At 32.8% G+C, this 25,140-nt stretch overlaps 2 protein-coding genes across 2 annotated transcripts in view; one reads left to right on the top strand and one right to left on the bottom strand.

The window, feature by feature from the left end:
- LOC133190462 (spindle assembly abnormal protein 6 homolog) overlaps positions 1-25,140 on the bottom strand; it is a 281,161-nt gene that overhangs the window by 78,739 nt on the left and 177,282 nt on the right. The gene's annotated exons all lie outside the window — the stretch shown is intronic.
- Positions 107-18,343, top strand: LOC133190461 (kinesin-like protein KIF2A). Its single transcript, XM_061326113.1, has 21 exons — positions 107-300; positions 1,883-1,977; positions 2,311-2,397; positions 2,537-2,585; positions 4,079-4,189; positions 5,133-5,280; positions 8,052-8,155; positions 8,403-8,565; positions 8,928-9,018; positions 9,281-9,347; positions 10,204-10,292; positions 10,481-10,698; positions 11,823-11,869; positions 11,987-12,075; positions 12,767-12,877; positions 13,296-13,363; positions 13,560-13,686; positions 14,079-14,180; positions 15,079-15,151; positions 15,700-15,762; positions 16,065-18,343. Exons 1-21 carry the CDS (start codon positions 246-248, stop codon positions 16,139-16,141), a joined length of 2,034 nt encoding a protein of 677 aa, XP_061182097.1. The 5' UTR covers positions 107-245; the 3' UTR covers positions 16,142-18,343.

The raw sequence follows: 25,140 nt of genomic DNA, 5'->3' as shown, positions 1-25,140 counted from the left end.
AAAACGCTATTAAAAAAAAGTATAGGGAAAGAGAGATAACTCTTTCAAAAAAAAAAATTGCTTTCCATTTACAAGTTCAAGAGCATCAAAACGTTTGAATATCCTGCGCATGCGTACATCTGGTTTGAAATTCGTAAACGGATTGATGAATTAATGACATGTGAACCGAGGAAAGAGTAAAAGTTGTCGTAATTCTGTGAAATATATGTACAAATAACAGTTAGTAATAAATTTATAGGAGAATCATGGATATGGGAAGCCTTAAAGTTGGTGTCAATGTTGACATCCAACGAACTGACGGTAAGATTTCGTCTCGTCGGTCCCGTTGCTAACTTGTTTGAAAACAGGGGCAGACGAAATGAAAAAAGGTTCATTACAAGTTTGCATGACTAATTTCGTTGGAATTTAATAAAAGTTAATTGGGTTAGTGTAATCATTTCAAGGGTGAATGAAAAGATGTATTTATTGCCAATATAAAGAAATACAAATGTTCTATATTTTGAATTTAAAGTTTGACTTTCAAAATTGAACAGCTTTACTTACCTGTTATTTATTCCTCGAGGATAAGATAAATAGCGCCGTAATTTAAAAATTTCCTGAAGTCATTTTGTAAATAACAATCTAATCAACAACAGTGAAAAGATTTAAATTGCCATTTTTCATTGTGATTTTAAAACTCCTCAACAGAATTGTCAAAGATATATAATAACTGATGTGTAGATGTCTTGCAAAAAGATAGTGTAGACTTGTTTATTTAATTTGTAGTATGAGAATATTTCATCTGAAAGTTTTATTTTCAAGTGAGAAATTGTTGGATCAGCAGAGCTTTTGTCCACTTTTCTTAGACCTTGTTGGATTTGCAATATTTTGGGTTTAGAAAATATAAAACTGGAGGAGAGTGAGACGAGTGCAAGGGCAGTTAAAGTGTCATAAGATACAATATGTATCCCATTATAGCTTTATATTTTTATCATAATGATTCAGGAGTGATGCCAACCCCCCCCCCCCCATTTTTGAATTCTCTACTTCATGTATCATGTATTGGTTACTTGTAGAAAATCTGAAATTCTGGGGAAATGAATATAATCTTCAGGATGATTGATTTGACTAAGTGACCACTCTAACTTGGTAGTGTTTTTATCAGGGTGCGTCGATTTACCCAAAAGGACCCAAAAGAACCCAAAAGGAAACCAAAAGGACCCCCATCCCTAACACACACTTTTTCCAAAAACTAATGTTTTACTTTCAATAAAGTATGAGAGTGTTCATTAAATAGCAAGTTTTCCCTTTCATTTCTAGTCCTTTTGGGTTGCTTTTAATTTCCTTTTGGGTCCTTTTGGATTCCTTTTGTGTCCTTTTGGGTAAATCGATGCACCGTTTTTATCATACATTTGGCAGTTTAGTCCATTAAAAGTTGAGCCTGAATGTCTTTACAATTTTTTGTGTTGAATTCAAACACTGAATATGTGCTGGAAATTGCTCAGAGTTAAACATATTTTTACTGATTAGGTTTGTTAGCGACTGTCTTTGGAAAAATAGCGGGTTCATCAATCTCGTAAATGGCGAGAGGAGGCTGTGCCATGTTTAAAAATGATCAACCCAATACATTTCCATAAACAGTCATTAATAAACCTATTAAGATTTATTTTCTTGAAGACCATAATACGAGAGACATATAAATAATTCCTAATATTATAACTAGTAAAGAGGTGGTTAGGTGTTTGCCCTATTGCCAGATATAATGCTTACGTGCAGGACACAGAAATATAGCCAGCAGTCATGTTTTAAAACCAATAAAAGTGCATCATTTCAGTCTGATTGAAAATAATTTAATTGATTTCAGGTTAATTGTGTTGTTCGATATTTTAACTTTAAATTGTAGGTCGCATACATTCTGCTGTTATAAGTGGTCTAAATCCAGAGGCAAAAAGCGTGACAGTGGAGTGGTTTGAGAAAGGTGAAACTAAAGGGAAAGAGGTATTGTCACAATTTTCATAAAAGTCTGATTAATCAGCTGAAAAATCTGTACACAGTTGCAAAAAAGAGGGCAAAGTTTGTATGATTAACAGCCACTTCGGGGGAAAAAAATTAATGATGATTTCATTGGTACTCAGTCTTCAAACTGACGGTTGAAAGGACAATGCAAAATTACATTTACTAAATATATATACATATATATGAATTACTATATATAGCACTAAGTTATCTAGTTCGTGACTTCACTTGATGCTTGCTAAATTCAAAAACAATTTTATTTTTACATGTTGCAGCAAAAATCTGTTATGAACAAGTTTCACAATTTTTTTATAGATTGAAATAGAGGCCATCTTTTCTTTGAATCCTGACTTAGCTCCTGCTCAGCCCCCTCCTAGTAATAGAGATATCCAATCTTCAAAGGTTTGTAGATTTTGAATTTTTGGGAATTTATGTAAAGTTTATTTTATGATAGTATTCTCGCAAGTTTTTATGCATTTTGTGTTTAAACAAAAGCGATAAATTATGCATTAAAATTAATGTTGTATCATTACTTGTTTAGAGTAGTAGAATTCCAAATGCTGGAGATGGTCCTAAAGCTGTCCGAAAAGGTAGTATAAAACTAGTTAATGCAGAATGTATATTCTTTTTATAAAAAAATTGAGGAGTCAGTAGTTTCTAACACATTTTTCGTTGTCTAAGTTATATTCTTGAAAATAATTTTCATGTCCCTTTAATTCTTGCTTGAGTTTATGTCATTATGTACCCAAAGATATTTTCAGTGAAGATTTTGTTTAATGTAAGGCCTAAAAAGATATTGTAACGAAACCGAGGGTATAAGGTTATTACTTAATCAGTTAATCGTGGGCCGCTGTTGGTTACTGGTAACTGGTCAAGGTTGAAATGGTTATCCACAAAGTTTATATACAATCGGAATAATGACCAATTTTTGGTCCACTGAATAATTGGCGAAATGACCAATTTTTAGTTCACTAATAATATCTGCACTAGAACCGTGACGAATAACACGTTGTAAAGTTTATGATATTTATTAAGACGATCAAATGGTTCAATTATAAGCACAATGATAAACCTGGTTGGTACAACGTTGTTTGGTTAATACAAAGATGACGAACCAATGGTCAATCCAGGACGTTTCTACTCTGAATGACTCTTCACTAATGATTTCGTATACATAGACTTGGTACTGTTTGCACATACCACTGTCTTACACCTGAAGTATACGGAGTCGCAACCCAATGCAGACTGTCTTCTAAACACAAAACAGCTGTCTTTTATAGACAAAAGTTGTTATGATGACGTATAAACGTCAGATACCAATAACGTCACAATCAATATCTAATTTGTAAGTTAGCGGGTTTTGACCACTAAAATTACTTAATAACGTTGTACCTATATAGAACATATACAACATAACGCTTTGTAATTACAATACATAAATCAAATTGATAAAGTTCAAATAATAAATCATTGTTCAATTCTTTCGTTCATTGTTCATTGACAAATATTTTAGTAGTTTATACACATCGGGTTCAGGGTCCGTTTATTCGGAACTTGTCAACAACAGTTAATCCGAATTTCACAGGTAAACTTATCGGAACGTAACAATATGTTTATTTCCTGTAACCCGACCGACCCATTCAATTTACCCAGGGGTGGATTTTTTTCTGCCAAATCTGTGTTTGCTCTTTGGTTTGATCAATCAGCTGATTCTTTTTATTCAAAAAATATTAATTGTATCTTTTATTTCAGATATAAAATATGCAACTTAGTCAATATTTACCTTAAATATAAAGAGTAATAAATTCCCCCCACAACTTTTTGAAGTTCGTTTTCTGCCGCTAGGCAGCCATGTTGGGTGTCCACTATAAATATAACATCTGAATAATTCAGTTCCGGAATGTTTGACCCCATTATTCATAAGCAAAAAAAAAAAATAAATAAGTAAAAAAAAAAAAAAAAATTCCCGACCTACTGACCCTTGATTTTTTGGGAATGTTACAGGAAACAAACAAACAATTTTTTTTAGGCCTAATGTTGAAAGAAAATATTACTGTTGACCCTGAAGCACTTTCTATTACAGCACCGTCCTCTGCCAAATCACGACAGAGTTATGCAGCTAATTCTAGAGCATCAGTGCCAACCCAAAATGGCCATGCTGAGCCAAAAAATGATCCAAAAGCACCTGTTGGGGGTATGTAAATGTGATGGTCATCAATATTTTATTGATTCGATGAAGTAAATTCCCTGAAAGAGAGAAAAAGTGGATTTATTGTTAAGCTGTCAATTGTATTGACACAGTTATCAGTTGAGAGGGTTCTCTATTGAGTGTAAATTTAAAGTGTTGAACTTCCGCTCCAAATTTGCAATGTGAAAACACACGTTAAAAGATTCCTCTTGTCTATCAGATCTGTTTTGTTTCTTCACACAATTAGTCCATCTTGTATCTATGCTTCCTCCAAATGAGATCTCTGATTAAACTTCACTTATTAATAGTGATTTGGTCTATGGTCATTTTTCAAAGGTCAACATTGCTGAAGCTGCTATGATGAAATTTTTATGCTGTTAAAAATAAGGAAGTCTCAAAATAAGAAATAACTTTACTTCTCACAATAGTACTTTATGTTTGCTCAGTGTGTCATGACCATAATTCAGAGTCATTTCTCAAAGGTAAAGGCCATTGTAACATTTGTAAATGTTAAACTAGTGACCACACTCATTTCCAAATCTTTTTGAAGCTGGTGAAATAAACATTTTGATACTTAATATAAAAATTGTTTTTGCAGAATTTTTATAGAATACAATTTTTTCTTTATTTTCTGAAATTGATTGAAATAGTTTCTTTAAATAATACTATTGATAGACAAAGGTATTTCACATCTGTAAGATGAAGACTTTTCTTAATCTAATTTCAAAAATTAATAGAATGTAAACGGTAATGTACAAGTAGAAATAACTGAATGTCTGATAAAGACTGGATATATGCAGGATCCTGGGAAAGTTAATTCTTTATTAGTTGGTGACAACTTAAAATGCAGTGTCTTTGAATTTGTATACTCTGAAATTTGCAGTTGTGTTCAATCATGACAGTGTCTACTAGTTAACAGTATTGTGGAGATTTTTTTTATCTTCTTTAGCTCGCAGAAAATCCAACTGTGTTAAGGAAGTTGAGAAAATTCAACAGAAGCGAGATGAGAGGAGGGCCAAACACTTAGCAATCAAAGAACAGAATGAGTCCAATTTTGATACATCAGATCCAAACTGGGAGTTCCAGGCCATGATAAAGTTAGTGATTTACCTTTATTACACCCCCCCCCCCCCACACACACGCACACTAAAACACACACACATTCACATTCATACACAAAGATAAACAAAGAAATTGAAGGGGACTTACATGTAGTAAACTGATGCTATAATTTTTTTTTTTTTTTTTTTTTTACATGTTTGTTTGTTTGTTGTTGTTTTGTTTTGTTTTTTTTAGTTTTGATACCTCCCTTCCATTAGATTATGTCTCTGTGACTCAAGAATATTAAATCACATGGAGTTCTATTTCCCAGTAATAGACCAGTAGTAGTAATATCCAGCTGAAGGCAGTAAAAGTGAGCTAAGAAAATTACAGAGAAAAAACTTTGTTTCTATTATAAAGGAATCTGTAGAATGATTGAGGCATTTTGCAGGCTTTTTTAAATTTGAGTGACTGGTTTTGGAAGTACATGTATTGCTACAATGCACAAAGTTGGTAGTAGAAATCAATTGATATGTTTATTAGGTTTGGATAAGTTTACATTAAATGATTGGAAATTGAACAAGGTATGGTAGAATAAATTATTAATTAGATATTGATTGGATGAGGTGCCATCCCTGGTTCCTTAATCAATATATGCAACATGTAGCTCACTACATGGTATAAACTATGTTAATATTGCTGATCTTTGCTAGGTAAGGCTTTTCTCTTGATTAATTTCATCTCAGTAACGACAATAAAAACACATTCCAAAAAAACATGAAACATCTTGGAGAGTCTGATTGATTACATTTTTGTTACAAATATTGCATCAATTTAAAAAAATTGGTCCTTTGATGAAATCCTTCATTTTATAAATATATTTATTAGGGATGTCAATTTTGTCAATAATTAATATTCGAATATTCAATGAAAGTATTCGAATATATTCGAATATTCGATAAAATAAATAAAATCTGGTTTATTTTAAATACTGGTATGCATCATCCTACTCTCATGAAAGGTTTAGCGTTATTCTTATACTGAAGTAAAATTGTATGAAGACTTTTGTATATATACAATAAGGAATTCCATTTGATATTTGTCAATGTTTGAAATAAATAATTGATTTAAATGTAGAAAAGGATAATTTTAACAAATGTTACATGTGTATTTTATTTTATAGTAGCTCCGAGGAACCAGTCGCCTTACCAAGGACAAATACACATTATCAACCTAATAAGAGATATGATTATAATCTTTGATACAATGTTTTTAAAATATAAACAAATATTACCATAGACAATTTTCCTAGGTAATTAACTAATTTCCCGATAATGAATATAAAATTCAAGATTATGTATAACCCGAGATAATTAAGTAATTTACCCATTTATTCTGAAATTGAGCCCTCTACAATTGATAAGTTTACTCTTCAGGTCTTTTAGACATTCTAAGAAGGTTTTCATTTTGTTGTCCTCGATTCTAGATCCGATCGTATTTATTTAATAATAATTTAATTTTGTTTGTATTCTAGCCCCTGATTGGTTAATATCCAAAAAGGAACACAAATTATTTCTGTATAACCTGGTTTGGTATGGGGACACACCCCCCTGACAACCAGCTGAATCATCTGTATCCATACAATCCTCTCATTTCCAGTCCTCGGGATTCATGGAAAATTCCAGATTTAATAAATGTACCTTAAACTTCAAACAATAATTCGATCTTACCACATGTAAACAAGCTGCTAGGCCTATGTATCAGTTTTTACCTCCCCTCGCTTCCCATCACTTCCGTTACTACGGTTGTATTATTGAGCGGCAAATTTGAACTAATAAAAAGCAACGAAATTTTACACCCATAGTTATTTAATGATTTTAAAATTAAATTATAAGGAATGACTCTAATTCTTGGCCAAATTATTCGAGTATAACCTGGTTTGGGTCAGTTTACGCTGTTTTATAATCTGCTTCGCGGATTATAAAGCGTAAACTGACCCAAACCAGGTTATACTCGAATAATTTGGCCAAGAATTAGAGTCATTCCTAAAAAAACTAGGAAAATACGTTTTGTATTATACATAACGCATTGTTGTATAATTCTTTAATACCTTACTCAAAACAAAATAATTTAGTAGATATATATATATGATAAGAAAGTAGTGAAAGAAATCAGGCGATCAAAATTGATCGCTAGTAAATTAAACAGGGATAATTCCAGCACTGTTCTAATCAAAATTTATTAAACACAGTACTTCTTTTTATGAAATCTGAAAAAAATACCGAATATTCGAATCTTAAATTCATATTCGAATATCAACTCATCGAATGAATATTCGAATGTTCGAATATTCGTTGACATCCCTAATATTTATATATATACTTTTTTTTTTGAAAGTTTCAAGTTTTCAAATAAAGGTTTTATATGGAGCCATTTTGCTGCTTAATCCTTTTTAAAGATTTTGTGGGTACATGTGTGTGTGTATTTTTTGGATGATTTAAATAAGTTTGAAATGTTATGCTTTATCATTATTGTGGTCAGTGTATAGATTAAATTTGACCCATTTCATTGCTGTATGGGAAATGCTGCAGTTTTCTATCTGTGATCTTAACATTTTAATTGGTGACTCTGATGGATAAAAAGCTTTCTAAAAAAAAGGGGGGGGGGGTTGGGGAGGGAAGAGTTGATTTTTAAAAAAATGTTTTCCTGCAGTTTAAATGTTAAAATTTTACATCATTTCATTGGTTTGCAAGTGTAAGATGCAAGTGTATTTTGCATGTTAACATTGCATGTTAACTTTGACATTGTTTGTTGTTTATTTTTCCAGAGAATACAGAGCTGGTCTGGAATTTCGGCCACTGACTTCCTCCGATCCCATTGTCAATCATCAAATCTGTGTCTGTGTTAGGAAACGTCCACTGAACAAGAAGGGTAATTTACAGCTTCAGATTTGCTGTGCAGTGGACTTTGAAGAGAATTTTGTGTTACTCATGGTTTCATCTTCAGTATTTTACATGCTGGAAATGATAATGATATGTAAATTTGTTTTTCATAAATACAAGGTGCAGTTTGCTTATGTTTGCATGTAAATGTTTTTTTAAATTTTTTTTGGGGGGGGGGGGGGGGCAATGATTATATACATGTATTGTGTCTAAATGTTTAATTTTCTATCATTCAGAAGTTACAAAGAAGGATGTGGATGTTTTAACTGTTCCAAACAAAGAGTGTACTATTGTACACGAGCCAAAGTTAAAAGTAGACCTGACTAAGTACCTAGAAAACCAGACCTTCCGATTTGACTATGCATTTGATGAGAATTCCACAAATGAAATGGTTTACAGGTAGGAATTCTGAAATAATCTTTCACTTGATTGAAAATATATACTGGGTGTATAAAATGTAAATTGTTAAGAATATGCTGTTTTGTTATAAACGCAAAGTAATTTTATTTGTTTTGAAGGCCAGAATTTTACTTGTTATAGAAAAAGCAAATACCAAAATTATTAGATTCATTAAATATGGTACTGTGATCATTATTTTTTTAAACCTTGGATATTTAGAATCTGTAAAACGTTTGCATTAATTGTGAGCAATTTAATTTTTAGTCAGTTTTGTGTGTGTTGAGGATTTCAATTTAACAACATGTATCCATATTTAAAAAGAACTTGTAGCCACTATTGACCAAATGAGAATTATGTTGTAGGTACACAGCAAAACCACTGGTGGAGTGCATCTTTGAGGGGGGTATGGCTACCTGCTTTGCCTATGGTCAGACAGGGAGTGGGAAAACACATGTAAGTCGTGTACATTCTGTTGTCAAATGTATGATACTAATTATTATAAAAGCATTTAAGCAATATTTCGATATTTGCTTGGATTAACTTTGATGTTCTGTGCATGTTTATCTTCATTCTTAGTTACAGTCTCTGTACAATTATCGAATTTCAGTGTATCTGTACCTCAAATATCAATAAAAAGTGATTAAATTTTAAAATCCTTAATATTTCATTGCTATATATGACATTGTACGGTATGTGATATAACATTTCATTATAGACAATGGGAGGAGATTTCTCGTCTAAGGGTCAGCAGGACTGTGCAAAAGGAATTTACTGCTTAGCTGGTAAATACAAATCTGACTTTGATGTTTTCAAAAATCTGATTGCTGGAAAACATGATGCTTTGGCTTTGTTTGTAGGCTATCCAAAATAAGGGTTTGTTTTACTTCAGGGTCTGTACTTGTCAGGGGTCTTTGTTTCAAAAATTTTTGAGAAGGGGAGGGAAAAAAAACAAAATTCAAACTGAGTACCAGTTTATTTGAGGTCACCCTTTTTAATGTATAAACAGACAACATAAACATTTTTCCAAAATTAAAAGTTAGTAATGTACAGAAAATAGTATTTTGCAAACATTTATTCCTCATTTATATTTTTCCACCATGTGTAGTTAAATTTATAGTGTCACAATGTGCTCTTTCCATGTGGACTTTTCTTTCTTACTTTAAATTTTAACTTGAGTGAATCCTTTGCCCAAAGATGATGTTAAGGGTAAACTGTTTAGGTTGGCCTAATATAGTTTATTAAAAAGTCTTAAACATTTGAAATACTGTAAACATATTACATTTGGCCGTGTATATCTATTTAAAGTGTATGGTGGAAAGCAGCTTCAGGCAAATCAAGTACACTGCTAAATGTCTTGTATACTTGTATATAAATGATGAAATATACATTTAGAAATGCACTAAATCAAATGTACGCTAATTTGTTTAAAAATAAATTTCCGCAAAATATCGTACATGCTAAAGATAATATATTTATAGTAAAATAATCTGCTTGAACCTTACCTCTCTTTTACATCTAGTTATCAAATTCTTTGCTGCATTGAAGAATTCAATTTTTATGCACAATGCTTGTATATGCACATGTATATCCTTTTAATTTGCTGTAATACTTACTTAATTTAATCATCTTATATTGCAGCTCGGGATGTTTTCAGACTTCTCAACACAAAATATAAAAAGTTGGAATTAACAGTTGGTGCAAGCTTTTTTGAAATATATAGTGGAAAGGTAATAAATAAATCAGTGTATTTATTTAAAATGCATCTTCAAGTTATCAGTGCTTCATATTTTCAGTTTTTATTTCTATTAAAACTAATTAATACCTTTTAATTTTATTTTATTCTGTTCATGTATGTAATTTTAAATCCATTGCAAAATTCCATGCAAGTTTTTAAAATGACCATTGTTTTTGTCAGGTGTTCGATTTGCTCAATAAAAAATTGAAACTAAGAGTGCTAGAAGATGCCAAAGGACAAGTGAATGTAGTTGGACTGAAGGAGGAGCATATAGATAGCGCTGATGATGTGTTACGATTAATCCAGCATGGGAATAATGTACGGACATCGGGGACCACATCAGCCAATCAGCACTCTTCTCGCTCACATGCTGTCTTGCAGATTATTGTACGGAGAAAGTAAGTAAACATCTACATATATTTGATAAGATTTGAGATTTAGTCAATCAGTTACAATGGAATTTTTATGCCCCCGGATCGAAATATCCCGGGGGTATATTGTTTTTGTCCTGTCTGTCTGTTTGTCTGTTTATCTGTTTGTCTGTTTGTCCGTTTGTCTGTTTGTCTGTCTGTCTGTTGTCAACTTTAACCTTGCCCATAACTTTTGATTGGTTGGAGCTATGACTTTCATATTTCACATGTGTATTCCTTGTGGCAAGACCTTTCTTTGGGTACCATCATATTTGACCTTTTGACCTTGACCTTGGAGTTTGACCTACTTTTGCAAAATTTTATGAGACTTTAACCTTGGCCATAACTTCTGAACAGTTGGTGCTTGGGGTTTCAAACTTCACATGTGTATTCTTTGTGACAAGGCCTTCCTTTGGATACCAACAACTTTGACCTTTTGACCTTGACCTTGGAGTTTGACCTACTTTTAAAAAACTTTAACCTTGGCCATAACTTTTGAATGGTTGGAGCTAGGGCCTTTATACTTCACATATGTAATCCTTGCGACAAGACCTTCCTTTGGATATCAACCACCACTTTGACCTTTTGACCTTGACCTAGGAGTTTGACCTACTTTTGAAAAACTTTAACCTTGGCCATAACTTTTGTATGGTTGATGCTAGGGCTTTCATACTTCACATATGTAATTCTTGTGACAAAATCTTCCTTTGGACATCAACCACTTTGACCTTGACCTTGACCTTGACGTTTGACTTTTATTTAAAAAACTTTAACCTTCGCCATAACTTCTGAACAGTTGTATCTAGGTCTTTCAAATTTCACAGGTGTATTCCTTGAGACAAGACCTTTCTTTGGGTATCAACATTTCTTATCTTTTGGCCTGGATTTTGAGTTGCATTTGAAGAAACTTTAACCTTCGCCATAAGCTGCCGTACGGGGGCATCAGTGTTTCACAAACACATTTTGTTCTTACAGTAGTTAATAGAGTCATTGAGGGCATATTTATTTTGTAGAAATTATGCTTTAAAGTTTCAGTCTATATCCAATTAACAAAATGAAATTCTTTCATTCCGGAGTAATTACCCCTTTTTTTTTTTTTTTTTTTTTTTTAGAAATTCAAATAAACTACATGGGAAGTTTTCATTGATAGATCTTGCAGGTAGGTGTCCATGAAATTTTTTTAGTACCAAACAAACAAGTGCATAATATAAAGTACCAAGTACTTAAAGCAATTGTAAAACACACATGTAAAGATATATGAATTTTTTTTTTGCAGGTAATGAACGTGGTGCTGATACCTCTAGTGCAGATCGACAAACTAGAATGGAGGGAGCAGAAATTAACAAAAGTCTTCTTGCACTAAAGGTGAATGATTATATCATTACATCTGTCAAGAAATTTCCATTCTTCAGAGTTCTAATCCTAAATTTGGAACATGACTTGAAAAAAAAATTGAGAAAATGGTCAAAAGTAGTGACATTTTGTCCATCAGTGGGATTGTTAGTGTTTGATGGAAATGAAACTCACCAACATTACAAGTGTGAATTGGAACCAAAAACATTTTTAATGAAGATTGTTGTGTTTTGATACCCTTGATAAATCCCTCTATGAATTATATTTACATGATTTCAAAACCATTTAATAATGATGTTATCATAAATTTGGAATATGGTACCCATTTTAAAAATTATTTTCATTTTGGAAGAGGTCTGTTGTCAACCTCTATTTCACAGATTTGAGAGTCCTGCACTACATGATTTAAATGTGTTAAATGTTGATGGTTAAAAACTTCATTCATGTTTCATCAACATACATATGCCCTGAAAAATTAAAATTAAGATTTTCTGTGTCTTCTTTCTGAATTTTAGCTAATGATTTTTATCTTGCCTGTAACTTTTTTATGATGTAAAGTAATAGCTAATTATGTGATTTAGTCCAGGTCAACATAAGGCATCACAAGGTACTTTGATGTCACCATGGAAGTTGTGCTGCCAGCAGCACAAATTTGATAATTTTTAGTTTAGGATATGAAACATGATGTTTTTTTCACCAACAGGAGTGCATACGTGCTTTAAGCAGGAGAGGGGAATACCAGCCATTCAGAGCCAGCAAGTTAACTCAGGTGCTTAGGGACTCCTTCATAGGAGATAACTCCAGGACTTGTATGGTGAGTTATATTTCTTAGACAAACTTCAGTTTTCCCAACTTGAACATCCAAATAATAAAACAGAGACTTCAAACTTGAATATCATGGAATCATAATTGTTCGTGGGTGTACCAATGCATATGGATATTGTGGGTCATCCTTACCAACAAAGTTGCATCCCCATGAATATGAACTTTGCGAGTGCATTGGTTCATTGAATAATTATTTAGCCATGAAAATTATGTCCCCACGAACCAGTAAAAAGCCTACAAACATTGACCCCCAACGAATTAAAATGATTCCACAATTATTGAAAAAAAAACTTGTATATAAGCATTTTATAAATTTAAAATAATAAAACAGAGACATGAAACTCAATTGATTAATCAAATATACAACTTTAATACAAGAAATGCATCCAGTGATTTCCCTTTGACAGATTGCTATGGTTTCTCCTGGAATGTCGTGCTGTGAACACACACTGAACACTCTAAGATATGCAGACAGGTAAATTATATGTTCCAACAGATGTTTGTCAAGAACATCTAAACCCTAGTTTTCAGTGCCATTATCTATCATATGATAATTTACTTAATCTTATAAACAGATGCTGAATTGCTGACAAAAGTGGATGATGATCCCACTTAATTTTACAAGACAACATTTACAAAATCAACTGAAAAAAAATTTCTTTTGATTACAGAGTAAAGGAGCTTGGGCCGGGAGGACCTGTAGAGGGAAAGCCTGCAGAGATAGCACTGCCAAACAATATCAACTTTGGAGCTATGTCACCACAGAACAGTGATTTAGCCAAACTCAAGACCTCCAATGTAAGAAACTAGACTAAACAGCTAGGGCCTCTGCAAATGCATACACTGTAACTTGAATTCATTTATTTGCTGAAATTTCAGCTAACTGCAGAGTTTTATGTAGATTTAGTGTAAGGTGCAAAAACATTAGTCAGAGTTGAAATTTATAAGCAAAAATTTAAAGAAATTTTCCACTTGTCAATGTTGACAGGGGTTTAAAATTCATCAAATTGAATGAAAGGAAATTTTAAAAATTCAGAAAAACTTTTCAGTCTTCATATGATCTTGAAAATAAGCAAACTTGTCAAAAATTCAGAAAGATTATCTTTGTTTTGAATCTCTCCTGTGTTATGTAAACATGTGGCAGACAGAATGAGATGATTCATATTCTGATTTTATTATTCTGTTTTTAGCAAGATGAGATTCCTGATGAGTTGCTGACGTTTCATGAAGCTGTCAACCACATTCAGGAAATGGAGGAAGAAATCATTGATGACCACAAAGCTCTCATAGAGGTCGGTATCAAATCATTGATGACCACAAAGCTCTCATAGAGGTCAGTGTCAAATCATTGATGACCACAAAGCTCTCATAAAGGTCAGTATCAAATCATTGATGACCACAAAGCTCTCATAGAGGTCAGTGTCAAATCATTGATGACCACAAAGCTCTCATAAAGGTCAGTATCAAATCATTGATGACCACAAAGCTCTCATAGAGGTCAGTGTCAAATCATTGATGACCACAAAGCTCTCATAGAGGTCAGTGTCAAATCATTGATGACCACAAAGCTCTCATAAAGGTCAGTATCAAATCATTGATGACCACAAAGCTCTCATAGAGGTCAGTGTCAAATCATCGATGACCACAAAGCTCTCATAGAGGTCAGTGTCAAATCATTGATGACCACAAAGCTCTCATAAAGGTCAGTATCAAATCATTGATGACCACAAAGCTCTCATAGAGGTCAGTGTCAAATCATTGATGACCACAAAACTCTCATAGAGGTCAGTGTCAAATCATTGATGACCACAAAGCTCTCATAAAGGTCAGTATCAAATCATTGATGACACAAAGCTCTCATAGAGGTCAGTATCAAATCATTGATGACCACAAAGCTCTCATAAAGGTCAGTATCAAATCATTGATGACCACAAAGCTCTCATAGAGGTCAGTGTCAAATCATTGATGACCACAAAGCTCTCATAGAGGTCAGTGTCAAATCAAGGGAAATTCATTTTTTTTTTTGATGAATTTTTCATACTGTATATCAAAGGGGATTTTTTGTTTTCGCCTAAAATAGATTTATTGCATTGTGCGTAGTATAATGATGATGATTAACAGTTAAGAATAGAATAATTTGTTTATATAATTATTTTGTAAATAAATTTGAATCTACTTATATATCCCCAGAATACACAGAAATGGCTGATAGAAGATAAAAAATTGGCGAAGAACTCAGATGAGGCTGACTATGATGTAGAAGGTAAAATCTTATACATGCATGTTAGATTTACATTGTATACTATTGGAAAAATGACTAAATTTTCTAAACTTTGGTTTATTTTATCAGTTCAAAAATATCCTGTGTTTGTAAATTTTCTGCATTTCAAATTATTTTTAGAAGCACTGGGCCAATCTCAAACAAAACTTGCGTAAAAATATCTTTGAATGAAAGGATCATTTTTCCCTTTAAGTGAAAGATTGCATCTTTTTTTCAATAGAGGATAATTAACAAATTTGAACTGGTCATTTAAAAACCCTCTTCTTTTGAGTAGTTAAGCAACTGACTTAAAATTTCCTTAAAGGTTGAAATATGTAAAAGGATTTCAACAAGATGAACATCAAGTGGTTTGATGAGATATTTTAAGAAAACAAAAATAGTCTTGAAAACAAATGAGAAAGCTTCAGTTTGAAATTTTAGATAAATCTGCTAAATGGCAGCAAGGCTATAGTTTGTCAAATTAATGAATTGATCTACAAATATACATTTGAAAAAAAATAATTGAAATATTTTCTTTTCATTTTTTAAAGCATATGCAAAGCAGTTAGATTCTCTTTTGGCAAAGAAAATCCAAACACTGACCAAACTGAGGGGTAAGTATTTCTGTAAATGTGTATTTTGATTAGGAATTAAATATATTTGTTTTTATACGTATCCATTACAATTGCACTTAAAATTTTGTCATCTTGAATGTAATTAATTTGTAATGATGAAATTTTGCTGTACTTTCTAAATCAAACATTGGTAAAATCCATGTTGCAACGATTTTAATCTTACTGTATTAAAACATTCATTCAAAAATTTTTGTGTTGGTTACGTCAGTTTAAGTATTGGAATGGAATAAAACCACAAGGAATATGGCATTTCAGCTCATTTCTTTTCTCCTTATTTTCAGAAAAAGTAGCCAGCTTTAGGAAAGAGATACAGGAAGAAGAGAATCTCAGTAAAAACATCAAGAGTAAGAAGAAATGAACCAAGAAACCAGAGGACATTAATCAGAAAATGTTACCCACCGACTACATCATGACATGTCATCTATGATAACTCACGAGGAGTACCGAGTATGCATGCCTGCTATCTGTGATATTTTTTTTTTGTTTTCTGCTTCCCAGGAGAGATTAGCTCACTAAGTACTTGTACTTGTGTACAGAGATTTTGTTGACAAGCTTACACTGTGATGACAGAAGCCTTGTAGACCAGTGTCCATGAAAAAAAAAACTTTCTGTCTCTTCATCTTTTCCTCTCTAGTTCTAATTCTAGTCTTTTGAGGGTATATATGAACTTGCCAGCTGTTGTAAGGTCAGTGTTGTGTCCATCATATAACTTTACTCATGAATGAAATGGTCACATCTATATCATGTCTCATTGAAATCCACATTATTGTAATTGTTACATGGGGCATTCTTGAATGTCAAGTTAAAAAGGGGGGAGGGGGGAAGGAATAGAAGTGAAAGTGTCAGAAAATGAATTAGAACAGATTGAAATTTCACTAGTCATATTAAGATATATTTCAGTTTATTCAGAGTAGAAGGTTGATTTTTTTTTTGTATTTTGATTAAACAGACTTGTGTTGTTGATTTTACATGTAGCTTGTTACACTCGAAAATTATTACCGGTACACTTAAAGGAAAAAGAATGTGATGTCTGAGATAAATCTATCATTTGTATTAAATTTTCATTCTGCTGATTTTTGCACATCTACCATGAATACTTTATTTTCTGTAAAAATTGAAATGTTATTCCTGTTATTTTCTTAAATACACAATTCACTTCTCAAAATGTGTTCATCCCTGGTTGAAGTCAATATTGCACTCAGTGTTATTTGTAACTAATCTAAAACACTAATTCCAATATTTTGTGTCGAAGAGTTCATGGTTTACATGTGCAATAAAGAAAATAATGATGTACTGTATTTCTGTTCTTTTAATAAACCTAACTATTGTCACATGGAGATTTTTTTTTTATTATGGATGCAAACTTGGTTGTGTTTTTGTTAATGGTGATGTTGCTGAATAAGCACAACAGAATATGTGTAACAAATTTTTGTTGTTGGAAATCTTTTGTGGTGAAATCGTATTATTGGTAATCACGTCCAAAACCATAAATTGTCATTTCATGTACTGTAGAACATGCACATTTACAATATGCATGACAAATTTTCTTTTGTTGATACTGTTTTGTGGTGAAACGTTTATTCTGTAATCACGTACAAAACTGTATTTTGTCATTTTTTATGATTTCATGTACATTATCACCTTTTTTTTATGTAAATATGTACATGTACATTTATTTAATAAAACATTTCGTACTTCCCGTTTTCAGCATATGTATATAACTGTATTGTACTTGACATGTTTGTAAACTACATGCTTTGTAAATATTATGTATAACTTAAAGAACTATGTGTACAAACCCCAGACACAATAGGATTATATTCAGCATTATTTATATTCTGTTATTATTTGTTAACTCAGTAGTTAGAGAAGTAATAGACTTACATGGGAGGGTGATTATCTATATGTACAACATGTATTTACTACTTCGTTTATGTATTTTTCAGTCCATTATATTTTTATAATTTACCTGTAAATTCAAGAAGAATGGGTCTGAAATTTCAAAATTGGAACAGATATATAAAATTTTATGTGAAATAATAATTCTTCATTGGTAGGGGTGATCATTTTTGTAATATTTGTAATATTATTTGTAGACTATATAGTAAGTACTATCTAAAGATAGAAATTAAATTTACATTTTCTCTCACCTGACATTCCAAGTATAAAGGTAATATTCACAAGTCTAGCCACTTCTTCAGTTCTTATTCCATTGAAGACAAATATTATGAATTCTTTTAAGTTTTGTACACTTTTAGAATTATTACACTTAAATGCAATTTTTTTTGTTTAGTATAATTTTTTGAAGTGAATTTAAGTCAGAAAAAACAATATTATATCTTTTCTTGTAGATTATCCACATTAAAAACTGGATAATGTGCAAGTGGCATCTGTGATTTATTATAGACTGGCGTAAGAAATGTGATGAATCAAAAAAAAAAGATATTTTTTAGGTGTACATGTAAAGTGCAGAGTTGTAGAGCTTACTGAATTAGCAACTCGAGATGTTTAGACTGCTGTAATAACTGAGGTCACAATGAATAAAGAATGAACAAAGATATTTATTATCTGTCATTTTTATTTAGGCTAATATTGGCCTTGGGGTACAGTCAGTATATATGCAACTCTCATTCATTATTAACAAAATTTACATTTGCAAATGTCTTTCTTTATATGACAATACAAATTAAATTGACATTCAATTTTCAATGACATGCAGTTGGTCATGTGATCAGACCTTTTTGCTTATAGAAAGCAAACTGCGCGAGACATTTGGAAAGTTCCGGCTATGATGTCACATGACGTCGTAGGTACGTTATGTTGCATTTTCATAACAAAGTCTAAATAGAGCGTATTTTTCTTTGTAACATGAATAAAAGTATAAAATATAAGAAATAAAATATCATTTTTTAGAGTTTCATTGGGATATGACATGAAGTTGGTACGTGACCAAATCTACTAAAACGCCCTTTGGGCTTATAGGATTTGATCACGTAACCAACTTCATGTCATATCCCAATGAAACTCTAAAATGATACCTTGTTTCTTAATTGCAAGCATGTAGAGTATTATATGATGAATTCAGAGGAAATTAAGAAGCTATATAGTATCAAATTGTAACTGTGGTAAATTCTTCTTCATGAGTAAAAGTGGATCATTTTTCCTTAGACTGTGAATGACTGAAAACAGTTCCTCTAGGTGTATGCAATTCTGAAACCATAAGACAAGAGGGGATAATTACATTGAATATTTATCTGTGTATGATATATACAAAAATGATATCTGGTATTGTTTTAGCATTCAAGTATGTTTGCCCAGGAAAGTAGACAATTGGACTCCTGTCCCCGACATTGAATATTGGGGGGGGGGGGGGGCTACTTTACCTCTCTCTTTTTCTATACTGTATATAGTTATTACTGTTAATTGAAAGTGACCTCCATCTTTTATTACATTTTTAACAAAATCAGATTCAAAGCGGATAATTTGGGATTGCATAAAATTTCACATCAAAATCCACAGGGACTGCTAACATGTTATGTTTGATTTTATGTAATCACTGTATATACAGCAAGAAGTGTTTGTGAAACACTGATGCTCCCGTATGGCAGCTCATAGTGAAGGCTAAAGTTTCTCAAATGCAAGTCAAACTCCAAGGTCAAGAGATCAAACATGTTGGTACCCAAAGGATTTGTCAGAAGAAATACACTTGTGAAAGCCCTAGCACCAACTGTTTAAAAGTTATGCCAAGGTTAAAGTATCTTAAGTTTGTCAAACTCCAAGGTCAAGGTCAAAATAAATGGTGTCCAAAGGAAGAGCTTGTCACAAAGAATACAAGTGAAATATGAAACCCCTAGCAACAACCATTCAAAAGTTATGGCCAAGGTTAAGGTTTTACAAAAGTAGGTCAAACTCCAAGGTCGAGGATAAATTGTCAAACTATTGGTACCCAAGGGGTCTTGTCACAAGGAATATCCCTGTGAAATATGAAAGCCCTAAACCTATCCATTCCAAAGTTATGGCAAAGGTTAAAGTTTTCAAAATTAGCTCATTCTCAAAGGTCAAGGTTAAAGGGTCAAAATTGTTGGTACCCAATGGAAGGTCTTGTCACAAGAAACACGTGAAGTATGAAAGCCCTAGAATTAATCGTTCAAAAAGTTATGACCAAGGTTAAAATTTGGTAAAATTTTGCAAAAGTAGATCAAACTCCACGGTCAAGAAGTCAGATATGTTGGTACCCAAAGAAAGGACTTGTTAAGGAATACACATGTGAAAAAGAAAGCCATAGCCTCAACCAATCAAACGTTATGGGCAAAGTTAAAGTTTTTGCGGACAGACGACAGAGCAACAGCCAGACAGATGACGACAGAGCAAAAACTCTTCTAGAGAACTCTAAGAGGTATATTTGATATTTTGCACATATATTGCTTGGGGCTTTTGTAAATTATCATGGTTACCAACTTCCTTGACCCTTGACCTTTGACCTACTTTTCAAAATATTGTGAGAACCCTTTGCTTGACAGACAACAAAACTACACTTGGTCCCTTTAAGGAGTAGATGACCATATTGGTTTTGATGTCACAAGATCAAAGGCCAAGGTTCAAAGTGGAAATAGGTAGAATTTTGAATGAAGGAGTGGATGATCTCTATTAATTTTGAGTAACACAATCCAAGGTCAAGGGCCAAACTGGTAATAGGAATATATTGACTGCTCCATATCTTGAGAATCCTTTTCTTGACAGACATCAAACTTGTTACATTGTTTCTCCTTAAGGAGTAGATGACCCCTATTGCTTATAAGGTTCATGTCAAAGGTCAAGGGTCAAACTGAACATAGGAAGATTTTGACCACTCAATATTTTGAGAACCCTTTGCTATCAAACAGATATCAAACTTGGTACACTGGTCTACCCTACGGAGTAGTTGACACTCTAGATTTTAAGGTCACAGGATCAAGAGTCAAACTATTCTAGAGTTAGGACGATTATTGTCTGCTCAATATTTTGAGAACACTTTGCTTGGCAGACATCAAACTTTGTACATTGATTCCTATAAAGGAATAAATGACCCCTGTTGATTTTTCGGCCACAAGGTCAAGGGTCAAACAACATAGACACTAGACATAGGAAGATAATATCAGCTCGGTATCTTGGCATCAGATTTGGAACACTGGTACCCTCTAAGAAGTAAATTATCCCTAATGATATAGATCAAACTTAGTATTATGTTTGTCCTTGATTAGTAGATTACCAATTGTTTTACTATCATGACAGACATTTAAAAGTCGTTCCCTTTTTAACATTCAGATTGCCCATGGGGGCCATATATGTTTCTCAGACATTTTTTGTTGTCTAAGCATTGTTATTTTTGTCAGAAATAGATTCAAATATAAGAAGGATTTTTTTGTTAGAAAAATCTTCCGACGCAGTGCTAACTATACGTTTTTTTTCAGTTAGAGCTTTTAAAATATTTTATTAGGTCTGCCTCTTCTTGATTAAAACCACATTTTTCATTTATACACACAAATATTAATATAGTGTTCCCATTTTGATTTTTATGTCCCCGTATCGAAGATTCGGGGGTATATAGTTTTTGCCTTGTCCGTCTGTCTGTTTGTCAATTTGTCTGTTTGTCTGCAAAAACTTTAACCTTGCCCATAACTTCTGATTGGTTTGAGCTATGGCTTTCATATTTCACAAGTGTATTCCTTGTGACAAGACCTTTCGTTGGGCACCACCATATTTGACCTTTTGACCTTGACCTTGGAGTTTGACCCAGTTTTGCAAAATTTTACTGAACTTTAACCTTGGCCATAACTTTTGAACAATTGGTGCTAGGACTTTCATACTTCACATGTGTAATCCTTGTGACAAGACCTTCCTTTGGATACCAAAAAGTTTTACCCTTTGACCTTGACCTTACTTTGGGTACCAACATATTTGATTTGCATTTGAGAAAGTTTAACCTTTGCTATAAGTTGCCATACGGGGGCATCAGTGTTTCACAAACACATCTTGTTTTTTTTTTCTTTCAGAGCGAAGAAGCGGAAACTGCAAAGATACCAGAACGAGGAGCAAAGTTGCAAAGGTGAAGTCAATATTACTCCCTTGCAATCTCCTTTTTGCACTTTTGCCGTCGCATCTTCACTTTCGTCCTGGCATCTCTGCACTTTACCCCCATCAGAACATCACACTTCATAGTGTAGGTGTACTCTCTTGTCCATTTGGGAGAAAATGTACTCTGAAACATTTATACTGTGCAAAAATTCAAGCTGGTAAACAAACTTGCTTTGACCATTAAGACTCTCATGAAAAATAAATTCATCACATTGCAATGGTAAGATGTTGTGAAAGAACTTCAAGATTTCAGTAAAAATATCAAACACTTTACAGTCTACATGATGATGTCAATGGTAACTTCATAACTATTTGTGGCTCAAGGTCCTTGTGTTAGTTATATCAAAAATGGATGTTAATAATATTGTTTTATCTTTTGTGCTGTAAAATATCTCAGGTGTGTTATTTCCAAGTTTAGAAAGAATATAATCACCTTGAAGATAAACTACAAACGGAGAGGTAGACCGACCTCTACTAAACGACTTTTTGCAGGAGCGGCGGATAGTTTCTGCATGCCGACTCAAGTGGTGGGGTATTTTATGGGGATGTGGCCAATTATAGAACGGTTTGTTGTTCAATATGTGGTACTTCGTTACCTCTGATATTACCATGCAAATGCGATGATTTCAATCTGACGTCAGGCCATGAAAAATTTGTTTCATGTTTTACATATATGTATAAAGCACAGAGAAATTCACTCTTTGTAAGGATACTCACTCCCGCCTCAACGGGGTTAAACTCTCGACCTACGGAATCTGCCTCCTACATGTAGCTGTGCAGGAACCGCTTGGCTATCTAGGCAAGTCAAGTCTACCTTTTTTGACTTGCCTAGATAGCTGAGCGGTATAGTGTTCGTTTTGTATTAACGTCTTTTATACCACTTCCGCCGCCCATACCCCTGATCATATGGTAAAAATGCATAAATTCTTTACCAATCTTATTCTCCCCCCCCCCTGTATACTTAGCAGACAAACTAAGTATATGGTTATGAAGCAAGGGTGTCTCTTCTTAAATTGTGAATTTCATGGCCCCTGGGTCTGAGATTCTGGTTTTAGGGCGGGCTCTATTGTTCATATGGTGAAAATGCATTACTAGTAATTCTTTAAAAATTTCCTTCTTTGCTCCACGGTATATTTTCAAACTAAGTGCATGGCAATTTGGATGAGCATGAGTTACCCTGCCTAAATTCATAGGGACTTGGTTCCAGGATGTTTGGCGTTTATGCAAATTATCACGCGAGCAAACTGATTGATCACATCATAACACCCCCCACCCCCCCCCCCCCAAAAAAAAAACTATAGAAAGTTATTCCTTGAATACAATGTACTTTTCTGAGGCTCGAGCTTTTGTACATGTAATTATATCTTGATGCAAATGAAATCAATGAAACAAAAGATAATAAATTTTAATCATTAATCATCAAATATATTATACGTGTATCTATATTGATATTGAAACACATTGAAACATATCATTAATATATATATTTTAGTTTCATTTTCATTTCTTTGCTAAAAAAAAAAAGCTTTTCGTTTTATAACATCTTTCTTAGAGGTTATTCTGATACAATCATTGTTCAATGTGAGGTAAATGAAACAGCAATTGGTTAATTTAAGTTGTAAGAACGTCACACTAAAACCAAGTAAAGATGATTAAATCTATTTGCTATTTGAGTATATTCTTTCACCATTTTTCTCGATTTGTACTTCTTTTAAATGCTGTAATTTTTGTTGAAAACTGATAAATTGTTTATTTTTCCTGTTGGTCTATTTTATTATATACAAACCTAGTGTCAAAGAGTACAGCGCCACCCATTCGGTCAATTAAAAATGTTTCTAGTCCATTACTCCCAAAAAAATGGAGCTCGCATCAGAAAAATGAACGGTTTCAATTTTGATTCGCTTTGAGAAACTGTCATGCCGTGTAAAGTTTCACATCAGACGATGGTCTATGGAGCGTAAAATTTAATCGCCAAAAATTCACATGGAAGATATATAGTAGCTAGACACAAGTAGTCAAAATAACAGGTTTTGCTGAAGTTTTTTTTTCATCATGAAAAACACAAAGTAAGTTATACGATTATTGTAAAAATCAATTTTAATGCATTGCATTCTAAAACCAGATAATACTGATCTTGAATACAGAGTATCAAATCCCAGTCCAATAAACAATTTTTTGGGGATTTTCGGTCAAAGAGGATCATAACTCAAACATTTTCGCACGTGATCTGCAACTCTGCTAGTTTAATCTACATGTAGATATCCAAATTTTAATCCTTAATCATTCAGAATCAGCAGAATACACCTGTATTATATACCGATACATGGATGATGTTGCGCACATCTGTTTTCTGATCAAGGTTTATTTTAATGTCTATATTTCAATCTCATCCAATATTGCAACAAAACATCTTAGAGTGAAGGGATTTTAATAAAGGACTTTTCCTTTCAATGGATTATAAATTTCAAGGTTGTTACAGTGTGGAAAAATTGTATTTGACTCATTGAAATCATGACCCACCCTTCATCATGACTGGGTAGGGGTACAAAATGGTTAAAAGACTTTCGTAAGAATACACTGAAAATTCATTCAAAATGTTCTTTTATGGAATAGCAAGGCTATATAATGTGCATGATACGTGCCTATTTAGAAATACTTTCAGTAAACTTACTAACAAAACAGGAAATAAGTTTTTCATCGGAAAGAATGAACCTCGGATGTTTATTTACTCCGTCTCAAAAATGTTTACTTAAGTAGCACAAGAATGTACTGTAAGGTTAAAAAAAAACAGGAACCACCTATTCCAGGAACACTTATTAACGAATTAACATTTTCCAAATACTTTCACTAGAAAAGTGACCAGGCCTCAGGCTTGGCGAAAAAAGTGAAAAAAAAGTTGAGCAGCCACTTATTTATTAAAAATGTTTTTTGGATGTATTGAAATATCCTCTTCATTAAACGTTATAATCATGATAATAAGAGAAACCTGCAGAAAAAAAATAAACGAAGTATAGTCCGTCGACATATGCATTTGCCAGAAGCCGCTGATAGCATCTGCTGTGATCAGCCCATCACCTCAAAGTATATGTGTGCACACATTATTAGTTCACTCCGCTTATAGTTTCTTATTTACAGTACATCAGAATTGAATGCACTGTCTTCATTTTTATCAAAGTATAAAATATGGTGTCATATCACCAAGTTTTATATTTTAATGAAAATGTGTGGGAATACAGCACCTCA

This window comes from Saccostrea echinata, unplaced genomic scaffold (genome assembly GCF_033153115.1).
Source record: "Saccostrea echinata isolate AGI-Se365-2 ecotype Australia unplaced genomic scaffold, CSIRO_AGI_Sech_v1 ptg000022l, whole genome shotgun sequence".
Classification (NCBI taxonomy): Eukaryota; Metazoa; Mollusca; class Bivalvia; order Ostreida; family Ostreidae; genus Saccostrea; species Saccostrea echinata.
Note: the sequence above shows the minus strand (reverse complement) of the source record. Positions and strands in the feature narration are given on the sequence as shown.

Bases quoted from the DNA above. Each gene is read 5' to 3' on its own strand.
- LOC133190461 (XM_061326113.1), top strand. From the start codon at position 246: ATGGATATGGGAAGCCTTAAAGTTGGTGTCAATGTTGACATCCAACGA. The intron at 2,586-4,078 runs GTAGTATAAAAC...TTTCTATTACAG, and splicing joins TCCTAAAGCTGTCCGAAAAG to CACCGTCCTCTGCCAAATCA. The intron at 12,878-13,295 runs GTGAGTTATATT...TCCCTTTGACAG, and splicing joins ATAACTCCAGGACTTGTATG to ATTGCTATGGTTTCTCCTGG.